This window comes from Bos grunniens, chromosome 6, assembly GCF_055505025.1.
Source record: "Bos grunniens cultivar Pamir isolate PY7600 chromosome 6, Bosgru_T2T1.0, whole genome shotgun sequence".
In the NCBI taxonomy this organism is placed as follows: Eukaryota; Metazoa; Chordata; class Mammalia; order Artiodactyla; family Bovidae; genus Bos; species Bos grunniens.
Window position 1 is genome coordinate 102,855,161 of NC_141170.1, and position 21,771 is coordinate 102,876,931.

Here is a 21,771-nt window from a genome sequence, read left to right on the forward strand (position 1 = left end):
AAATATTTAGGCTACTGTGTTCTGGTGCACGTCATGGTATCTTTAAAAAGAATGTTTCAAGCATTCTGTAAATTCATGAAATGTCTGTGATAATTCATATCCAAAGACAACGAGCTTGAAACTCACTGTCATAGTTCAAATTTCACGAGCACTTCTTGTTCACTCTCCACAGAGCTTTATGTACATGGTTTAAGTTTCACAAGAATCTTATGAGTTAGGAACTACTGTTACTCACATTTTACAGATGTGGAAACTGCAGTCCAGAGAGGCTGCACAGCTTGTCAATAATGGAGGGGGTGCTTGGAGGGGCTTGCAACTAAATCTGACTGACAGTGAGACCCTCAATCTTCTGATTGATTTTTGGTTGCGCTGGGTCTTCATTGCCCCCGTGGGCTTCTCATTGCAGGGGCTTCTCTTGCCGTGGTACACAGGCTCTGAGGAGCACGGGCTTCAGTAGTTGTGGCTCCTGGGCTCTAGAGTGCAGGCTTGGTAGTTGTGGTGCAGGGGCTTAGTTGCTCCAAGGAATGTGGGATCTTTCTGGACCAGGGATTGAACCCATGTCTCCTGCATTGGCAGGCTGATTCTTTACCACTGGGCCACCAGGGCAGCCCAAGAGTCTTTTCATCTTAATCACTCCACTAATTCATGTATTAGGGTCCCAGCCTCCTCGTTACATTAGGCACCTGATTGAAGTCTTGACAAGCTCTCTGATCTGATGTGTCGTTTGCTAGGGTGGAGTATGTCCTTGGCCAGCAGTGGCCTGAGCTAAACCTCGGATCAGGGCTGATGAGGCTGGGGCTAGGGAGAGGGGTAGGGATTGGTGGGATGGAAACTGGAAGAAATGACTGGGGTTGGGGGTCCAAAGAAGTTCTATTTCAGTCCCAATCTCATGTAAAGCATTTCCCCCTGGGTTCTAAAGCAACTCAACAGCTCTGGGAACAATCCCTTTAGCCAAGTAGAAGTGAGAGTAGGGATGGTTCTGACGGGCTGGGCAGCAGATAGTGGCATAGGCACTGGGAGTGGGAAGGACCAGCCTCAGGGTCACATGCTCTAGATTCAATGGCTGGCTGTGTTCTGATGATTCCTAATTTCTTTATTATCACCCCAACTACTACTGAGGGTCTAGAGAAGAATTTTGAGTTGTCATTATAACATTCCAAAGGAAAAGTATTTTCTAATAGAAAATATAGTAGACAATTTTCTTCTTAATATAATAAACTAGGCTTTTCCTACCTCCACCTGTGCATGCTCCACTTTTTAAAAACTTTGCCTCAGGACGATAACATTCAAAACTCTTCTGCTGACAGTAAGTTGAGTAGCTTTTCCCATTAGTTGAACACACCCTGGTACCATTCTTCGGGCACTGATAAGGAAGTTTACAAAGACACGTCCCATCGATGCATTTCTGCCACGGTTGGCAGAAGACTTTGTTGCAGGAGAGATGTGTGTGTTTTTCAGTTAAGCACTTTTTATCCACGAAATCTTTTTGAGATGTGTCTTGTGTTGAAGTGGGCTATAAAGCATAAAATAAACATTAACTTAGCAACAAACTAAAATATTTTTAAAGATGAAAACCTGAAGGAAAGAAACAAAACTGACTCACCTACTCCACAGCATAGATAAGGGTGATGTGGTCTGGTGGTTTTCAGACTCAAACAACTCTGGCTTCTAGTCCCAGCTTGGGCACTTACAGTTTAATTGGTCTTGAGCAAGTTACCTACCCTCATGAAACATGAGCTTCCTCATCTGTAAAATTGGGTATTACCTTCTATTTCACAAGGTTATTGCCAAGATTAGAAATAAGATGTGTATAATAGTTGAGAGGTACTAGGCATGAAATCAGTGGGAGCTGTAATTATTCAAAAGCCAAATAAAATTCTGCCTTTGAAGTAATCAACGTATCTCACCAGTCACCTTGCTGCTGCTAAGTCACTTCAGTTGTGTCCGACTCTGTGCAACCCCACAGATGGCAGCCCCCCGGGCTCCCTGGTCCCTGGGATTCTCCAGGCAAGAACACTGGAGTGGGTTGCCATTTCCTTCTCCAATGCATGAAAGTGAAAAGTCAAAGTGAAGTCGCTCAGTCGTGTCTGACTCTTAGCGACCCCATAGACTGCAGCCTACCAGGCTCCTCCGTCCATGGGATTTTCCAGGCAAGAGTTCTGGAGTGGGGTGCCATTGCCTTCTCTGCACCAGTCACCTTAAGGAGTAGCAAATTTGGTGCTGATTATAGTCTCATGGAATGGACTGATGAATGAAGCTGATTAATTCTATTAATAAATGCAAAACCATTTGCCAAACTCCTACTTTGTGCAAAATCCTGGTAAAATGAACATGATATTGGCTCTGTCTTTCAAGGGTTTGACATCTAGACAGTAAGATAGAAATACACATAAAAACTAGGGTAAGTGATGTAGCAGTCATACAAACAAGATGCAGTACTCTTGGAGATCCAGAGTGGGAGAGACTACATCTTTCCAGGGGCTTTATTTTTGTTGTTGCCACTCCATGGGGCATCGGGGATCTTAGTTTCCCAACTAGGGATCAGACTCTTGACCCTTGCAGTGGAAATGCAGAATCTTAACCACTGAACCACCAGGGAAGTCCCTCCAGGTGTATTTTAAAAGGCCTCATGGAGCATCTAAGCAGAGCGAGGAAAGTCAGGTGTTAGCAGAGGGTTGGTGCTAGCAAAACACAGGAAGGGTGGTGTATATCATGAGCAGTCCCACCCGATGGCTCTAGGCTTGTGTGTGCTTCAGCTGGGGTGGTCACGGGTTAGGAAACCCTGCCTAAGGAGTATACCAGCCAGAAGGGAGACAGGCAAGCCCATCTCTGGTAGACATGAGTCAAGGTAGATATGCTCAAGCTCCCTGGTAGACATGGGCCAAAGATGCCATCAGGACTGTGTTCTGGGTCCTTGGCCTGACTAGGAGGCTTGGGAACATCTCGAAGAAGAGCTGATATCTGGATTGAGTTCTGAGAGCGCTCAGGAGGAGTCTACTGGCAGGGTGGGGTGGGTACACACTCCAGGCAGAACTGTGAAACCCTGACAGTAAAAACAGTGCATTTCAGGCTGAGGGATAGAGCAAGAGGGTGGTGGGGGATAAGGTAGCCGGTCCTGAGGGAGTCCCTGGGAGACTTTTTTTGAATTTCCTTAAATTTGCATTGGAGGAAGATCTTTCTGGAGATCAGATCAGACAGCTAGGCGGGAGGCCAATTAGACCTGTGGGGGAATTCTCTGGCAGTCCAGTGGTTAAGACTCCACGCTTCCATTGCAGGGGCCCCTGTTCCATCCTTGGTTGGGAAACTAAGATCCTGCATATGATCAGTGCTGCTAAAAAAAAAAAAAAAAAAAAAAAAAGACCTCCAGGAATCCAGAAGAAATACAGTGAAGGCTGGAAATAGTTCAATTGGGTCAAAAGCCAGTTGTGGAAAGTTAATGCTCTCTCTCTCTCTGTGTGTGCTCCAGGTATCCCTTTGAAGGATGGGCATCCTTTTATCTGGTCTCCCCAGCCTCAGGCCATAAGAGTCCCCACCCCTCCCCAACCTGTACTCTTGCTCAGTGGGCAGAAACAAGTTAAACAATCTTTAAGGGCTATGATGAAGAAAAAAATCAGTCACTTAAAGACCACATAAAACTTTGCAAAAGCTGTGAAAGTCATTCTATCTGATGTGATTTTTAGTAAACTTTATCAAATAACCAGGAAATTTGACAAATTTATCATTAAATACACCAATTTTTGATACACTGGTCTAGAATAAAATCTACTACTTAATACTTTCCATGGTTCCACGTACCTTTTTTGGTAGCACTTATTAGAGTTGAACTTTGTAATTATTTAGCTCCTGTACCTTCCACTGATAAAATTTAAGTGCCCTGACAGCTAGGACAGTCACCCTTTTAGGGACAATCACCTTTCTATTGAAAAATCAATATTTTAATTGGGTGAAAATTTTTCTTTTTCCCCCAAATTTATCCCTTTCTGAGGTGTCATTTTCCCCTGAGTTTTAGACTGAAACTTGGACAAGTGTCATCAACTTTTCAGTCATTCTTAGAGCAAAAACAAAAAATTAAAAGACACTTGGTCTCATGAAGAGTCACATATTGAAGGAGGAAACAGACAGAACAGGCTCCATCTTGAGAGCAGGACTCAATCTCGGGCTGGACTGTGGACTTTGAGTTATTTATGTCCAGTATCTGTGGAAGTGACATACCAACTGGAAAACCAGAACCCCCCCACCACCCCCCACCCCATGGAAGAGCCCCAGGGCTTGTACCTAGACTCTTGGGGCCTAAAAGAATACCCTAATTATCTGTGTAACTGAATAGAATCATAAATTCTATTATGCTTATTGGAATATGACCACAGGCCTATTGATAATTGTCCACTGTTAACTACCTAGGCTTGAGGCCTATGAATCATGGGTTAACTTTGATTGTATTTTTCTTTTCCTTTGTTCAGACTAGTTTCAGGGAATGTGGGGAGGTGGGTTTGGGGACATACACTTAGGGTATATAGATCACATCAGATCAGATCAGATCATTCGCTCAGTCGTGTCCGACTCTTTGCGACCCCATGAATCGCAGGGTATATAAGGTCTTCACAAAAACTGGTCGGGGTCCTTGGCTAAGAGGAGACTCTGCCTTGGGCCCGCTGGTGTAATAAACTGCACTCTACTATCTGCATTGTCCTTCCAAGTGAGTTTGTTTCCCGGAATGTGTGGCTACAACAACATAACAGCAAGTAATTATATAGACTCTGACCTTCACTTCAGATGAAGCTTCTGTCTCCTTGCTCAGACTTGCTTCAGGGGCATGGTGAGCCTGGAATGCATCGAATGAACAGTGAAAAACAAAACACACAAACAACCAAAAAGACCCCCCAAAAACAAACCAAAAAAAAAAACCACACACACACACACTCTGAGGAGAATTTTCCCCTTTTTAGTAGCTGAAGATGTGGAATAAGCAGAAGATATTTTGCTCTTCAGCCAGAGAGATGTTGCTCATGTGTCTAATTTTGCAGAGAGCTTCAGAAGAGGAAGCTGAAAAAAAGGCCACTGAATTTGATGAACAAAGATGACTGGGATCCTTGAGGCTGAAGTTTTAGCTGAATGTCAGAGGCAGAGACCAGACGTTGGTGAGCTGAGGCCAGAATGGGCAGTGAAGAAATGGGAACAGAAGCACGGGCTAACTCTGTTGATTGGTCCTGTACTCAGACATGGGAGACTGAACACAGACTTTACAGAAACTTCTGCCTCCTCTCCAAGTTTCATTAAAATGAGAGTAATATAATTTAAAAAAAAGGCATAATCAATAAGGCCAAGGAGAATGGGGGAGAGGATTATAGACTTGGGATAATTTTGAAAGGTTGGAAGCCGGAAAGCAGATGGGCAGGTGGTAATAGGTTTAGCACACGACAGAGCAATGAAACCCAAACCTAATGAGGGAAGTCCATAAGAATAAAGCAAATTAACCCCCAGAGGACCCCAGAAAAGCTTAGGAACTGGGGCCCCTACTACTTCTGAAGAAGATGGAGTGGCTAAAAGAACCAAAGGATTAGTTAAAAGAATGGCTGTATGAATATGTTTTTAAGGAATCTCATATAAACAGCAGAAGAAACAACAAATATTTGAAAGTTGTTTCTAGTTAGAGAGAGTCAAGGGTGAGGAGGTGTGTGTGAGAGAGGTGTTTAATGTTATGTGTGTCTGTGGCAGTCGCTCGGTCATGTCCCTTTGTGACCCTTTGACCCCAAGGACTGTAGCCTTCCAGGCTCCTCTGTCCATGGGATTCTCCAGGCAAGAATACTAACAGTGGGTTGTTATTCCTTTCTCCAGAGGATCTTCCTGACCCAGGGATTGAACCTGGGTCTCCTACATTGCAGGCAGATTCTTTACCATCTGAGCCACCAGGGAAGTCCATCTAAGCCCAACCAATTGTTAAATAAATTATTAAATATTTTAATATCACCATGATTTTAAGCCCTGTGGTATTATTTGCCTTTGTAATTGTATATAGAATTAATTTAGTAAAAAACAGCTAAATGAAAAAGAAGGTCATCATGCTTTCAGTATAGAAAGCATTAAGGTTAGGCTTTGAAGGGGAAAAAAATGGAAAGACAGTACCATAAAGGGACACAGTAAAGAGAGATTTTTGTTGTTAGGTGAGATTTCATCATGAGTAAAGGGTAAGGTCAGTAATCCAACGGAATGGGAAAGATGGGAGCTTTAAGAGAGAAAGGGCAAAATTGTTAGAATAAGGTTGAGGATCGGATGGGAGAAGGTATAACCAGAGCATGGGGGGGGAAGATTGCCTTTGGAATTAGGCAGTTTTCTATTTCTAAAATTTCTTATTGTAAGTGGAATCAATTTTATGATAATATTACCATTTAAAATTTAAGATTGATGGTAATGGCAAATACCAACACTGTGGCTGCTGACAATGGCAATAATCAAAGGAAAGTTAGAAAATTATTTGTGATGGCGGAAAACAGTAAAAGTAAGGCTTTCTTATTCACTGTGTAAAACCTGATGGCAAAAAGTTTTAACTCTAAAGGGACTGGGTAAGTCACAGTTGCCCATGGAGCCTCAATGTCTAAGCAGTAGGCTGATGATCTTAGAGGACATTATTAAAGGGGTTTGTACATGCATTTTTACACCAGTCTTTGCTGTAGACAGAATATAAACTATTCCTCATATATTCATGTGTGTTTATCTTTCCAATGGGTGTGGAAGCTGTTAAAATTAATAAGAAGCAAAATTATTTAAATCATCACTGAAATTATATTGATTGTGTAACTTCCTTCCTTCCTACAATAACAGATACTAAAATTACAGCTACTATTCTGCCTATAGTTGATGGTGAAAGGTAGAGTGGTGGATGTACGTATTTTCTTAGGATTTGTTTTTGTGGTAAACATAATACTATTTACTAAAATCTCATGTAACTCTTATTTCCAAGCAAATGGTGAGGCTGCATTTCCTTCTTGTGGCTGGATGTGGTGGTGACTTGCTTTGCCCACAGAAATGTGAGCTGAAGTAACATGTATTGGTTTCAGGTAGAAACATTTAATTTCCAGTGCTCAACAATGCTACTTACTTCTGCTCTGCTATGGTGATCAGGGGAGCATGTGTTTCAGAGGCACCATAGAATCAAACCAGCTCAGAAGGTTGGCCCAACACATGGAGGATGTGTTCACTGGAGAGTTACCCAGACCCACAGTCTTTGCATGAGAAAAAATTAACTTTTCTTATGTCAAGCCACTAAGATTTGAGGATTGGTTCTTATTGGAGTGTAGCCAAAACTGACTGATACAGATAGCCATCTAGAAATAGTCTTTATAATCCCAAACCTTGAGAACCACTTGTCTAGGGAGATTGGGACAAACTGAATCATTCTGTGTGTAAGCTATGTGTGAGCTGATGGAGTATGCTAAAGAAGCCTTTTCCCCATTGTTATTGAGTCTGGAATTTAAAGCTGAAAAAGAAGAGTACCAAATACATGGAAATTACTCCCAGTTGTAGCCTAGGACTGTCTGCCTCACTCACGTGAGGTGTGTAATTGTGCAAATGCAGATTCTTGGACCCAAGCATTCGACCTCCTGAGTTAGAATTTCTGAGGGGAGACCTTGAATCTGTACTGTAAACAAGCTCCATAAAGATTCTTACACTCCCCAAGGATGGAGAGCCACTCCTATTGTGCAATAATTTTCAAAGTGGATTACATAAACCCCAGGGATGTGAAGATGACCCAGAGGGTGAAATAACTTTGTATGTTTTATTGAAAAAGTAGAAAGACAGAAATGAACCTTTTCTAATATTTGAATATGGATTGGCTCTTCACAGCATATTCACTCACTATTTATTGAGAGCCTACTATATGCTGGGCACTGCTCTGGGTCCTGGGGACACAAGTGCAAAAAGTAAATAAAGAATAAACATAGGGACCTCCCTGGTGATCCAGTGGCTAAGACTTTGTGTTTCCAATGCAGGGGGCCCAGGTTCAGTCCCAGGACATGCATGACATCCCACATGTCACAATTAAAGATTCCAAATAAGACCCGGTGCAGACAAATAAATAAATATTTTTTTAAAAAAGAATAAATATGTAGTATGACATAAGGAGACAAACACAAACACACAGTAAGAGAAAGAGATTGTGGAGAGTGAGGGGAAGGATTGCTATTTTTGCATATAGGGTTGTCAAGGAAGACTTTGAGGAAAAGTCCTTGGAGCAGATGCCTGAAGGTGAGTGAGTAAGCCATGCAGATATCCAGGGGAGAAGTGTCACAGTCAGAGGAAACAGCCAGAGCAAAAGTTGAGGGGTAGAAGTATATGTGATGTGCTCTTGGACCAGGACGCTGGTGTGGCTGGAGGGCTGTGAATGGCTGAAGGGAGAACAGGAGGAGATGAGGCCAGAGAATTGGAGGGATGTGTGATTGATCACATAGGACCTTGTTGGCTACTGGAAAGATTTTGGCTTATCCACTGGAGGATGTGAGCAAATGATGTTGAGAGGGTAGGCAGATAATGAAGAATTGGTAAAGGAGATAAGAAGACGTGGCCAGTGAAGTAAAAGACAAATAAACAGAAAATGGTGACACAGAGGCAGAGAGAAGGAAGGGATGATTAGCAGTTGTGTGATACTCCTCCAGTAAGATGGGGATCTTGACAAAGGTTATTTTGGTAGAATGTGGGAACTCAAGCCAGACTGGGTTGGGAAGCCCCAAGAAATAATAGAAAGAGAAATTGAGCATAGCAACTTTTTTGAAGATTAGATGTCAAGAAGCACAGAGAAATGGGGTAATAATTGGAGGGCATTATTGACTACACTAAAGCCTTTGACTCTGTGGATCACAGCAAACTGGAAAATTCTTAAAGAGATGGGAACACCAGACCACCTTACCTGACTCCTGTGAAACCTGTGTGCAGGTCAAGAAGCAACAGTTAGAACCGGACATGGAACAATGGACTAGTTCAAAATTGGGAAAGGAGTACGTCAAGGGTGTATATTGTCACCCTGCTTATTTAACTTATGTGCAGAGAACATCATGTGAAATGCCAGGCTGGATGAAGCACAAGCTGGAATCAAGATCACCAGGAGAAGTATCAATAACCTCAGATATGCAGATGACACCACCCTATGGCAGAAAGTGAAGAGGAACTAAAGAGCCTCTTAATGAAGGTAGAAGAGGAGAGTGAAAAAGCTGGCTTAAAATTCAGCATTCAGAAAACTAATATCATGGCATCTGATCTAATCACTTTATGGCACATAGATGGGGAAACAATGGAAACGGTGACAGACTATTTTCTTGGGCTCCAAAATCACTGCAGATGGTGACTGCAACAATGAAGTTAAAGGAGACATGCTCTTTGGAAGAAAACCTATGATAAACCTAGACAGCATATTAAAAAGCAGAGACGTTACTATGCCAACAAAAGTCCGTCTTGTCAAAGCTATAGTTTTTCCAGTAGTCACACATGGATGTGAGAATTGGAAGGCTGAGCATTGAAGAATTGTTAATTTTGAGCTGCGGTGTTGGAGAAGACTCTTGAGAGTCCCTTGGACTGCAAGGAGATCAAACCAGTCAATCCTAAACAAATCAGTCCCAAATACTCATTGGAAGAACTGATGTTGAAGCTGAAGCTCCAATACTTTGACCACCTGATGTGAAGACCTGACTCATAAGAAAAGACCCTGATGCTGGGAAAGATTGAAGGCAGGAAGAGAAAGGGATGACAGAGGATGAGATGGTTGGACGGCATCATCAACTCAATGGACATGAGTTGGGCAAGCCCCAGGAGATGGTGAAGGTCAGGGAAGTCTGGCGTGCTGCAGTCCATGGGGTTGCAAAGAGCTGGACCTGACTGAGTGACTAAACAACAACATGGGGTCAAGAGAAGGTTTCTCTGTCAGGATGGAGAATCATATTCATGTGCTTGATTATGGGACATTATAGACTATATCATCTAGTTTTAGCTGAAATAATCTTCACAGATGGACAAGTGATTTAGAGATGCATGTAGTGAAATGATACCAGATTGACAATAATGCCAAAATACAACATCAATAAACAAGAAAATGGCAGAGTCTACACTTCCAGCTACAGCAGAAGCTGTTCACTAGCCACACCATGGGGTTCAAGATCCCACAATCCACATGAGTCAAATAGAAAGCTAATCAGATATGAAAAGAAGCCAACCCTCCCCCAATCAATAATATTAAAGAGACTAAATGAAATATAGGTTTCCATCGAATATTATCATTGAAACTTTCCCTGTGTTTATTGTGTGTGTTGACTTAGCAGCAGCAGCAGCTCTTTGTAAGGTATCTTTTCCAATTAATATGATATTAAAATCAAATGAAAAAATTTAAAAAGTGTATTTGATGATTATATTTCATTAAAGATTAACAGTAAGATTATTATTAAAGTACTTGTTTTTAAAATTTTATTTTTTAAAGTATATTTATACAGTAGAGTATATATTATTTATAAATAAATATATTCACATATACTTGGGGAACATGCACAAAAATTTTTAGTGATTACTACTATAGCCTAGTTATCTCTAAAACATGACTCAATTCCCTTAGCTGCTGTTTCTTTTTTTTTTTAGGGGGGATCATTTCTTTGGTATTTGTGATGCTGTAATGATTATCCTGCTGTAAACGTTATCTTTTTATTCTAGGCAGGAGTACAGGTTAGCTTTTTTGTTAGCCATGGCACGTGGATTGTGGGATCTTAGTTCCTCGACCAGGGATTGATCCTGCACCCTTGGCAGTGAAAGCACGGTGAAAGGCCTAAGCACTTGACCTCCAGGGAATTTCCCAGTGAAGCCATTTTAGATGGACAGTTGGTTATTAGACAACAAACAAGAAAAACAACAACAACAACAACAATCTACTATCCCACCCTGGTATACAGCCATATAGCTTTACCTCTGATTTCTTCACTGCCTTTGACTTTCCTCGTTTTCTAAAATTATCCTATAAACAAAAGAAAAAAATGATCAATTATGACCAAGTAGAGCAAAAGTCCACCATTTTCCATCCTGCTTTTTGCTGTAAAAACGTCGAAAATTCCCCTCTACTGCTAACTAGCTGTGTGATTTTTGGTAAATGACTTTACCTTGATGGTTGTTTCTTCTTCTGTGAAATGTGGAAAATAAAAAGAATATCCTCACAGAGCTACTGTGAACAGCAAGTGCAAAATACATGGGACGGCACAAATAAACACTGAAGATCCTACACAGACGCTAATGTGACGCTGACTGTGGTAGACTGCTTATGGCCCCAGTTCTACTGCTCTTTATCCTATCCTTTGATGTTCTCTCTTCCTCCGGAGAGGGGAGGTACGTTTTCCTTCTTCTAGATTCTGGGCCTGGCCAGTGACTTGCTTTGGACAACAGGAAGTCAGCATATGTGACATAAGAGATGCTTGGAGGGTACTTGTGCAACTGGGTCTGTCCTTCTGCTTCTCTGCCATAGCTACAGGAAGAAGATGATCGGGCCAGCAACGAAGAATCACTCCAGCTGAGCCCACCTTAGATGAGATGATCTCCAGCTAACCTGTAGGCGAGTAAACTAAATCAGGTTACATGCCACTGAGATTTTGTGATGATTGGATCAGGATGGCCAACAGGTACAATCAGGATTTCCCTGGAAAACACTGAGGAATAAGATGGAAAAGTTTCAAAAAGAGTAAGCAATATAAACTTTTGTCTTTCTTCCAGAAGTGAATAAACAGCTCATATCCTGAAAGTTAACAGTCATATCAGAACATTTCCACTGAAAGAGTTTTAGGCCCTATGCGGCCTCAGTTCCTTCTCATCGTGGTCTTCACTAGCAATTTTTCCCTCCAATTTTATTTCAGGGTCATTTCCATCACTTTTGCCTCAGAGAGTGCAAAACAAAACAAAACAATGGTGTAGTTTCTTGGTCTTGTTTTGTTATAATGAATGTAAAATGGATGAAAAAATTTTTTCATTTTTAATTGATATTTTTTAAAATAGAAAACACATAGAAATATTACAAACATGTTCAAAAGGGTGCCTGTAAAAATTATATTTCTCTCCTGTTATCCCTTCACTCCCTCAAGCACTACCGCAGAGTCAACCACTTAATAGTTCCTAGTGAACCTTTCCGGAGAAGGCAATGGCACGCCACTCCAATACTCTTGCCTGGAAAATCCCATGGATGGAGGAGCCGGGTGGGCTGCAGTCCATGGGGTCGCTAAGAGTCGAACACGACTGAGCGACTTCACTTTCACTTTTCACTTTCATGCATTGGAGAAGGAAATGGCAACCCACTCCAGTGTTCTTGCCTGGAGAATCCCAGGGACAGGGGAGCCTGGTGGGCTGCCATCTATGGGGTCGCAGAGTCAGACACGACTGACGTGACTTAGCAGCAGCAGCAGTGAACCTTTCCAGAGATCATCACTGTATATGTGAACCCATACTTTACTAATTCTGCACCCCCAACACCAGTATAATTTACAACCAGTAGCCAACAAAGGGAATTTAGATTGTTTCCAATGTTCTGTTATTATAAAGTGTTGTATAAATCTCCTCGTATAATACACATTATTTCCCCCGTATGCTAAGTATATTTGTCAGTACTTACCTGGGAGTAACACTGCTGAATCAAAGAAATGAGCAGTTTTAGTTTAGAAAGACATTGGCTAATTTCTCTCTCTAGTGTGCATGCTCAGTTGCAAACTCTTGTGACCCATGGACTGAAGCCCGCCAAGCTCCTCTGTTCATGAAAATTTCCAGGCAAGAATACTGGAGTGAGTTGTCATTTCCTACTACAAGAGATCTTCTCCACCCAGGGATGAACCTGGGTCTCCTGAATTGGCAGGTAGATTCTTTACCACTGAGCCACCTGAGAAGCCCTTCTCTCTCTAGAAATTGCTCAAATTTGAACTCTTATCATCAATATATCAGTTCAGTTCAGTCGCTCAGTCATGTCCAACTCTTTGCAACCTCATGAACTGCAGCACGTCAGGCTTCCCCGTTCTCACCAACTCCTGGAGCTTGCTCAAAGACATGTACATCGAGTTGGTGATGCCATCCAATCATCTCATCCTCTGATGTCCCCTTCTCCTCCTGCCTTCAATCTTTTCCAGCAATAGGATCTTTTCCAATGAGTCATTTCTTTGCATCAAGTGACCAAGTATTCGAGTTTCAGGTTTGTTGAAACAGTTTCAGCTTCAGCATCAGTCCTTCCAACAAATATTCAGACTGATTTCTTTTAGGATTGACTGGTTGGATCTCCTTGCAGTCCAAGGGACTCTCAAGGGTCTTCTCCAACACACAGTTCAAAATTATCAGTTCTTCGGCACTCGGCTTTCTTTATGGTCCAACTATCACATCCATACATGACTACTGGAAAAACCATAGCTTTGACTAGATGGACCTTTGTCCATCATAGAGAGGCAAAGTCATGTCTCTGCTTTTTAATATACTGTCTAGGTTGGTCATAGCTTTTTTCCCAAGGAGCAAGTGTCTTTTAATTTCATGGCTGCAGTCACTATCTGCAGTGATTTTGGAGCCCAAGAAAATAAAGTCTGTCACTGTTTCCATTGTTTCCCCATCTATTTACCATGAAGCGATGGGACTGGATGCCATGATCCCAGTTTTTTGAATGTTGAGTTTTAAGCCACATTTTCACTCTCCTCTTTCATCAAGAGGCTCTTTAGTTCTTCTTAGCTTTCTGTCATAAGGGTGGTGTTATCTGCATATCTGTGGTTATTGATATTTCTCCAACCCCATGGACTATACAGTCCATTGTATTCTCCAGGCCAGAATATTGGAGTGGGTAGCCTATCCCTTCTCCAGGGGTCATCAATATATGACAGGGCCTATTTTCCATCTTCTTGACCACAGAAAACATTAAACATTTTTATCTTTGTCAATTAGCTATATAAAAATGTCATCAGAGAATAGTTTTATCTGCATTTTCCCCCAATTACTGAGGTTGAACACATTTCTTTTTTTTTTTTTTTAATTAATTAACTACTTTGTGGCTGTACTGGGTCTTCACTGCTGCATATAGGCCCTCTCTAGGTGCTGCAAGTGGAGCCTCCTCCCTAGCTGTGGTGCTTCTCACTGCAGTGGCTTTGCTTGTTGCGAAGCACAGGCTCCAGAGTGCATGTGCCCAGCAGTTGTGGTGCACGGGCTTAGCTGCCCCACGGCATGTGGAATCTTCCCAGACCAGGGATGGAACCCGTGTCCCCTGCATTGCCAGGCGGATTCTTAGCCACTGGATCACCAGGGACATTCTAGGTTCATTATCTTTTATCAAATTTCAGAAGTTTTTGGTTATTAATTCTTCAAATATTCTCTGACTCTCTCTTCTCCTTCTGAGATTCCAATTGTGTGTATACTGATGGTTTCTCTTTTTATTCTTCTTTCTGCTCCTCGGATAATTTAACTGACCAATCTTCAGCTTCACTTACTCCTCTGCCTGCTCAAATCTGCTATTAAAACCCTCTAGTGAATTCTTTGTTATACTTTTCAGTCTAATTCCTTAAGTTTCTATCTTTCATGGATATTCTCTATTTGTTCCTACATCCTCCTCGTTTTTTTTTTTTTTTGGTTATTTGAATATATTTAAGATGTTTGACTTAAAGTCTTTGTCTGGTGAGTTCAAAGTCTGTTCTTCCTCAGAAATAATTTCTCCTGTGAATGGGCCATATTTTCTTGTTTCATTGCATGCTTCATATTCTTTGTTGGAGACTGGATATTTTTAATATTATAATGTTGTAATTTTTGAAATCAAATTCTTTCTTCTTCTCAGGGTTTGCTTTCCTTGATTCCTGTAGACTATAGCTATTTATTAATTTTTCAAAACTGTTTCTATAAAGGTTTTTTTTTTTTTTTTGTCATGTGTGGTTTCTGAAGTCTTGGTTTCTTTACCTTGCATTTAGCTAGGATTTAGACAAAGATTTCCTTCAACACAAGCAACCAGAGAGAGAGGAAAAGAAAGGGAAATGGACAGGGAGGGGAAAAAAGAAAAAGGAAGAAGGAAATGAAAGAAAGGAAAGAAGGAAAGAAAAGAATAAGGAATCCTTGAAATTGAGAACAACAAAAAAACCTCTTCCGAGCTTGCAAATTGCCTCTGTGCTGGGGCACTTCAGTGCTCAGTACTTAACCAGAGTTTTGAAAATTCTGTCTTAGCTTTTACTTCACATTTGCACTGAGCCTGGAGGTCTAGGCTTAGGGTCTTCTTAGGTGTTTTCTGGGCTTCTTGCCTGGGCATGTGTGTTGCTTTCTAAATTCCTCAGGATACACAGGGGCTTTTGAATGCCCTAATTTCCAGTTGAAACTCTAACTTTTCCTTCCAAGCTTCTGCACTCTATTGTAGGCCTCAACTGTTGTCTCAGGTGGAGGTAGATTGTTTATTTGCTTGCCTTTATGATGTTTTTGAGGAATGCCTGCTGCCTTTCCACTCTGAGTTCCAGGTTAGATGAAAAAAAGACAAATTTATTGCTTCAGTCTTTCAAGTAGCCCCTGGATAGGTTAGAACAGACAAACACAATTTCTTTTTAAATAAAGTCTGCTCTGCTCCATTTAGAACTGGGGACTAGAGTTCCACACTGGGAATCTGGATTGCTATCTTCAAGACTGCCACTGAGTTGGTATCTGGGTGGGGTAAGGGCAAGTAGAAATACTGCAGTTTTCCTGCCATTTTTAAGTTGCCTTTTTCCTTCATTCAGCATTCACTTGGGTACTGTAGGACTTTGATAACTGGAGTTCTGACAAAGTTGGTTTTGAACACTTGCTTGACTTTTCTAGTTTTTTTTTGTGGACAAGTGTTTGGATTTGCCTACTCTGCCTTGCTAGCTGACGTCACTCTCTACACTGTGTATTGCCTCTGTGCATATTCTCTTTCCAGATCTCATCACTCTGTTGACCATTACCCCAGTTCTTTCCTTCCAAAATACTGCCCGTATAAACCGAATTTTATAATATGCTTTTAGGGTTAAAAAAAAAAGCTTTGGTCAGGGATTATGTCACAGCCAAGTATACCACAGTATTTAACCATATTGACTAAAATATTTGACTTCCCTATTCATTACTGGGACTTCCCTGGTGGCTCTGATGGTAAAGGAACTGCCTGCAATGCAGGAGACGGTTTGATCCTTAGGTTGGGAAGATCCTGTGGCAAAGGGAATGGCTAGGTACTCCAGAATTTTTGCCTGGGGAATTCCAAGGACCGAGATCCCTGTTCCTTACCACCCCTTTGTTACTGACACAGCAGCCACTCCCTCTGCACTCTGAGTTTCTTTCCCACCCTTTCCTAAGTCCCCTTACCTCTCTGTCTGGGTAGGTTCAGTAAAACCAGGATTCTCATCTCACTGTTCAGAACAACTTCACTGCCAGCCCATCCCATCATTGACATAATCCACTTTCAAATCAGTCCATCGAAATGTTTTGATATAAAAAGGGGGTGGGGCTTTTTATCCCCTAGAAGGAAATCTGCTCCCAGCTTTTACAATACAAAACTTTCTCCCAGCTGTACATATTTTATTTCATGTTGAAAATGTAGACACATTTTAAAACTTAGAACATATTTATGTTGTCTCTATGGTTGTTGCTCTTCAGCCGCTAAATCAGGTCTGATTCTTTGTGACCCCATGGACTGTAGCCCACCAGGCTCCTCTGTCCATGGGATTCTCCAGGCAAGAATACTGGAGTGGGTTGCCATTGCCTTTTCCAGGGGATCTTCCCGACCCAGGGAAGAACTCAGGTCTCCTGCATTGGCAGGTGGATTCTTTACTGCTGAGCCACCAGGGAAGCCCCTATCTCTATGGTAAGCTCTATTTAAAAATGATTATTTCTCAGCAGGTGCCATAAAAAATCATTCCATTTCCTTTTATAAAGAAATAATAATATTTTACGAAGTTGTGATTTCAAAATGCTGCTTCTTAAAGGAATGAAGACAATTTTATGATTGGATGATTGTTCAGTAAAAGAAAGAGGCTCTTTTCCTTTGTGGAAGTGAAAACTATTTTCAGTTTTCTTTTTTATTCTGCTTTTGTTCCAGGAACCCAAAATGTGGCTGAAATATCCTTTTTTTCAGAAAACAAAATTTTCTTGTTATAATGCAACACACATTTATTTGGTATTTAAAAAAGAAAAATGAAGAATGAATAAGACAAAATTTTTGAACTCTGAAAATTTGCAAATATATAAAACATAAAAATCATGAGTAATCCCATTACTCAGAGATACTGTTATCTGTTTAATATACACTCCCCATGAACTTTTAAACTGCCATTTATATAAGCATTTATTAATATATTTGTGTATGTATGTGTGTGTGTATTTTTCTTAACAAAAATAAGATTTTAGTGAGGCATTTTTTAATTTCAATAAATATAAAAGCATCATTTTAATGTGATAGTTATTTTTGGATGTGCAATAATTTAATCTATTTTAATCAACAAGCACTTACTTTATTTCCATTTGGTTTATACTCTAAACATTGCATATATAGTTTAGAACTTATAAGAAACTTAAGTATTTAATTCTGATATCTTAGGTAGTTCTCTTTAAACATTTTCTGCTATAAACGGACTTAAAAACAAAACAATTTTTGGAATTATTTCAAAACTCTTTGATCACAAAAGTAGGCAAATCATTAGCAAGTCTCTAATATGTCTTAAACATTTCTAACCTTAACAGGCTACCTTCCAGACTGGCTACGATCTGTTGTTTTGGCTTTAACTCCTTGAGTTGCCTACAAAGTCTCTACTCTGATCAAGTGGGTTTATTCATGGAGAGGAGCCCAGTGCTTTGCTGTCTTTCTGGCCATACCACTTGCTGTTTTTCAGGCTGAAAATCATTTCCTCTTTCTCTCCACTGATCAGATCTAATCCAGAATTATGCTGCTGCTGCTAAGTCGCTTCAGTCGTGTCCGACTCTGTGCGACCCCATAGCTCAAATCCCACTTGGCCCATAAACCCTTCCCAATCTCTGAGCAGGAAGGGACTTTTCCTCTCATTAAAGTCCCTTGGCAGATGATGATATTTGTGCCATTTTTTGGCAATTAAATATATATGTCTTATAACAGTTCCTTCTCATGTTTTCAAATATTTTTCAAATTATGCTTATTTCCTCATTGGTATATTTGTATCATCTTTCTACAACTGTACAAAAGGTTGTTGAAGGAAGGATCAGTCTTGCCCATCTCTATACCTTGCACATAGATAGGGCTTAATAAATGTTTACTGATTTAATAATTACTATAAATCATAGATCTATTAGTAAAATTTTCATTCAGTCCAATCTCTATGCACAGATATTAGCATATGAAAAAAGCAATTTCTTCAAGCTCTTTCATCAAGATATAACATAAAATCTTGGTTACTGACTAAATACTGTCATCGTTGGCAAGTGAACTATGTAATCTTTAAGTCAAAATAATATCCTTGAGATTTTTTTCTGTATTTTTACAATATTTGAACTATCTACTTAAAAGTTTGTATAAATATTGAATTGCTTACCTCACAAAAACTTAAGCAGAAGCACAAAAGTAAGAGAATGACATGACCAAGCTTCATGTTGGAGACAATCAGGGTCTGTGTCTCTACTGTGGACTCCTCTGCACCCCAGGTATTCTTTGAAATTTAATTTTTAACCTCTGAAAAAATATTTAAAAAGAGCAGCCCTCCTAAAGAGCTTTGTACTTTTGAACTTGTGGAGAATTTGGCAAAAATCCAGAGTTTTACCGTAAATGAAACCAAAAAGACCTCAGCAAATAGCTGAGGGACTGTTTTCCCGCAGAGAAAACTGATGCCCCACCTCAATACTGAACAATGCCTTGTTCTGTTTGCTACAGTAGGCAGACACCACTGAAAGAAATTTCTTATGCTTTGGTAAACACAGAATCATATTTTTCTTTAAGGACGAAGACTAGGAAATGGTAAGGAGTAAAACGTCCATCGTATTGAATGCTATGCTGAACACTAAAAATCCTCACCAAAATGCTTCCTTTATCAATCATGGGTTGTCCTGTGATAAGTTCTTTTTCTCTCAGCAGAAATGCTGTCACAGTTCGATTCTCCTGAAGCAGATGTGAGACAGAGTTTGGGGTGGGAGATACTTGTCAGGAATCAGCTCCTGGGAAAGGAAAGGAGGAGAAACAGGAATGAACAGAAAGAGAAAGCAAACTGCAATGTGGGTTCAACAAAGTCTTGGCCAGCTTGGCAGGGGGAGGCTCTGGAGTGATAGCGGCCAGTCACAGGGGCCCTGGGTCATGCAAAAATGGCTGGGTCCTGCCTGCCTTTCTCAGTGACGTGACCTGGTGACAGTTGCCCAGGAAATGCACGCCCTTGGGTGAGTGGGTCTTCAGTTGCTGTCAGACAGAAGTGTCCGCTGACCACACTCTTCACAGCCAGACAGCCAGACCTTCCTTGAAAGGGGGATCTGGGAAACTCATCTCCTGGTCTTTCAGAGTCTACCATTTGCACCTTTGAGGTCTACTTTCTATGTATGTTTTAAGTGTGGCTCCTTCAAAATTGCAGTGGGCCTCTTCCTGAGAGATAATTTAGGAGAGGGAAGTTGCAGGGGGTTGGGGTGGGGGAAGGAACTGTAGCCCCTGGCCTTGCGGTTGATCTTGGGGCTGCAGTTAATCCTCATCCTCTGCCTCCTTCCTGTCCATTCTAGATTCCCTTCACCCTGAGTCTCCCCCTCTGCTGGCCTCAGTGGCTTACCTGGTGGCATGACCCTCAACCTCTTCCTGGAGTGGCCTGAGCCCCTGAAAACCATTCCCTTCTCAAACCATGGCTGCTGTTCCTATCCCTCTACTGTCACAAGAGATACCTGAGTAGCTCATACGGTTCCCCACACATTTCTCCCTACCCTGGCTGTGTAACAGCAGACTTCCTCTGAAGTGATAGGTTACTCCTATCAAGATGGTGACCCCTCCTCTCCACAGGTAGCTCAATGTGCGCCAGGCAGAAGGCAGAGCATACAGTTCACTGGGATTCTTGTTGTGCCCCAGGGCAACGGTGTGTTTTCTTTGAGAAACAGACCTCAGAGTGCAAAGTGTGGGGACAGGAAGCACATGGCTTCCAGTTGGTCATCAGAAGTGATGGCAAGTGTGGCCATTTCTGCTTCTGCTTCTTGGGTCGCAGACCTGTGTTTTCTCTCTGTTGCAGACACAGTGCGGCATGACGGTCCTTCGATTCAATGCATATACTGCTTCTTGGAGGACAGCACCCAGTCCTCAGAGTATTGTCTTAAGTGGCACCTCAGTTCGGCCTTCAGCAGGCTACGCCAATGCTCCGTAAGGCAGTCAGCTTCACAGTGGTGCAGTTATATGGTATGACCAGTGAATTGCTTGGCCAGAGCTCCAAGCTCACATCTTCTTTGTTAGAAAGTGGGTTACCCTATCTAGTAGGATGTTACACGGGATCCCTTGTTGGAGGATTAAATACTCTGTAATCCTTTGACTCATGACCCTGTGGCCCTGCAGGTAGGAAAGGTACCTGACTTTATGTCTGTTTATTTCTGTCTATTCCTGTGAGGATGTACCTCTGGCCTTTTTAAGAGTGAAACAACTGAATGATCAATTTACCACCGAGTGGCTAGCTGGTATCCTTGATGAGCTGTGCCATCTTGGGGGCTCAGCATTGGTCTCTGTTGCTGTCAGATTGGACATTTGTTGGTGGCAGTAGCCAAAGAAACCTTCAGGGCCTGTGATGTTACTGGCCATCTCTGTCACCATAACCATTTTATCCTTGTGCCTGCTGTGCTAGTACTGAGGTGCTTGATGACTGAGACTGGTGGATATCAATTAGCTGAGTCATTTTGTTGATGATTGATTACTTTTCTTTAGTGGATGTTCTCTGGTGGTGTTAACATGCATTACAAAGATTTTTATACTTCATTCCCACTCCTATAGATACGTCCACAAGTTTTCTACTTAGACCTTCTTGTTCTTAATCTTTGAATATCTTTCATTATAGGGAAAAAGACCATCAGGCAATTACTACTGCCTGTGATTCCATATCCAGTCTAACCTTAGGCCTCTTTTTTCCCACGCAAAGTGGACAGCCATGTGTACAAGCTGAAGCTCTGCCCACTGGGAGGACTTTCTTCCACCACTGTGTTTCAGACAATTACCAAGCATGGCTGTCATTCAGCTGCCACTTTCAGGTTGTACCTACATATAGAGCCAACCCATCTGTGAAGCAAACTCAAACGTTTCTCTCCTCCTTCAGCTGCTCACACCAGGGTTCCCATAGAGCCACAGGTGTGGGCTGAGGGACACGGGTGCAACAGTTTGGATTTGGGGGAAAAGAGAGAAATCTGGGCCACCTGCTCAAGTACTTTGCTTGTGCCCTTTGCTCCTCTGTGCTCTTTGTTCCAGATGTGACAGGTTCATCTTATGTTTTTGCTCGGCCTGTTCAACCTTGTACTTCATGGGTCTGTTAGGACCCCGCTCGTAGTGCGCATTTCTCACACAGCGACCTCTCAGTCATTCCACATTTACCAGTGTCCAGTAGGGTGTAGGTTGTTTCTCAAAAAGAATAACTCTCTGCTGCACATGCCATGGCCTTGCTGCAGAACTTGAGGGTGCTGTTCTTCCACTGGGTCTTCCTCAAACACTCTGCGCTGTTTTTTCCCACCTGTGATACCTCCAAAACCACAGGGTCTTCTGGATAACCCCTGCAGAACTCTCTCCTGCTCTGGGAACCAAAGCATTCTTCAGTGTGAAATATTTGCCCCCAAATCAAATATTCCCAAAAGGAATATCTCCAA

The 21,771-nt window shown here is 41.6% G+C and overlaps 1 protein-coding gene across 2 annotated transcripts in view; it reads right to left on the reverse strand.

Moving 5' to 3' along the window:
• The window catches only part of CFI (complement factor I), a 49,807-nt gene extending 31,216 nt beyond the window's left edge, over positions 1–18,591 (reverse strand). For both annotated transcript variants that reach the window (XM_086407034.1, XM_086407032.1), the window contains exons 1-4: positions 18,510–18,591; positions 10,937–10,984; positions 4,763–4,822; positions 1,234–1,513 (exon numbers count right to left, since the gene is read on the reverse strand). In XM_086407034.1, the coding sequence (XP_086263160.1) occupies positions 1,234–1,513; positions 4,763–4,822; positions 10,937–10,984; positions 18,510–18,566 (445 nt within the window). In that variant the 5' untranslated portion in view covers positions 18,567–18,591. The remainder of the gene's footprint in view (positions 1–1,233; positions 1,514–4,762; positions 4,823–10,936; positions 10,985–18,509) is intronic.
• Between the last annotated feature and the right edge of the window lie 3,180 nt (positions 18,592–21,771).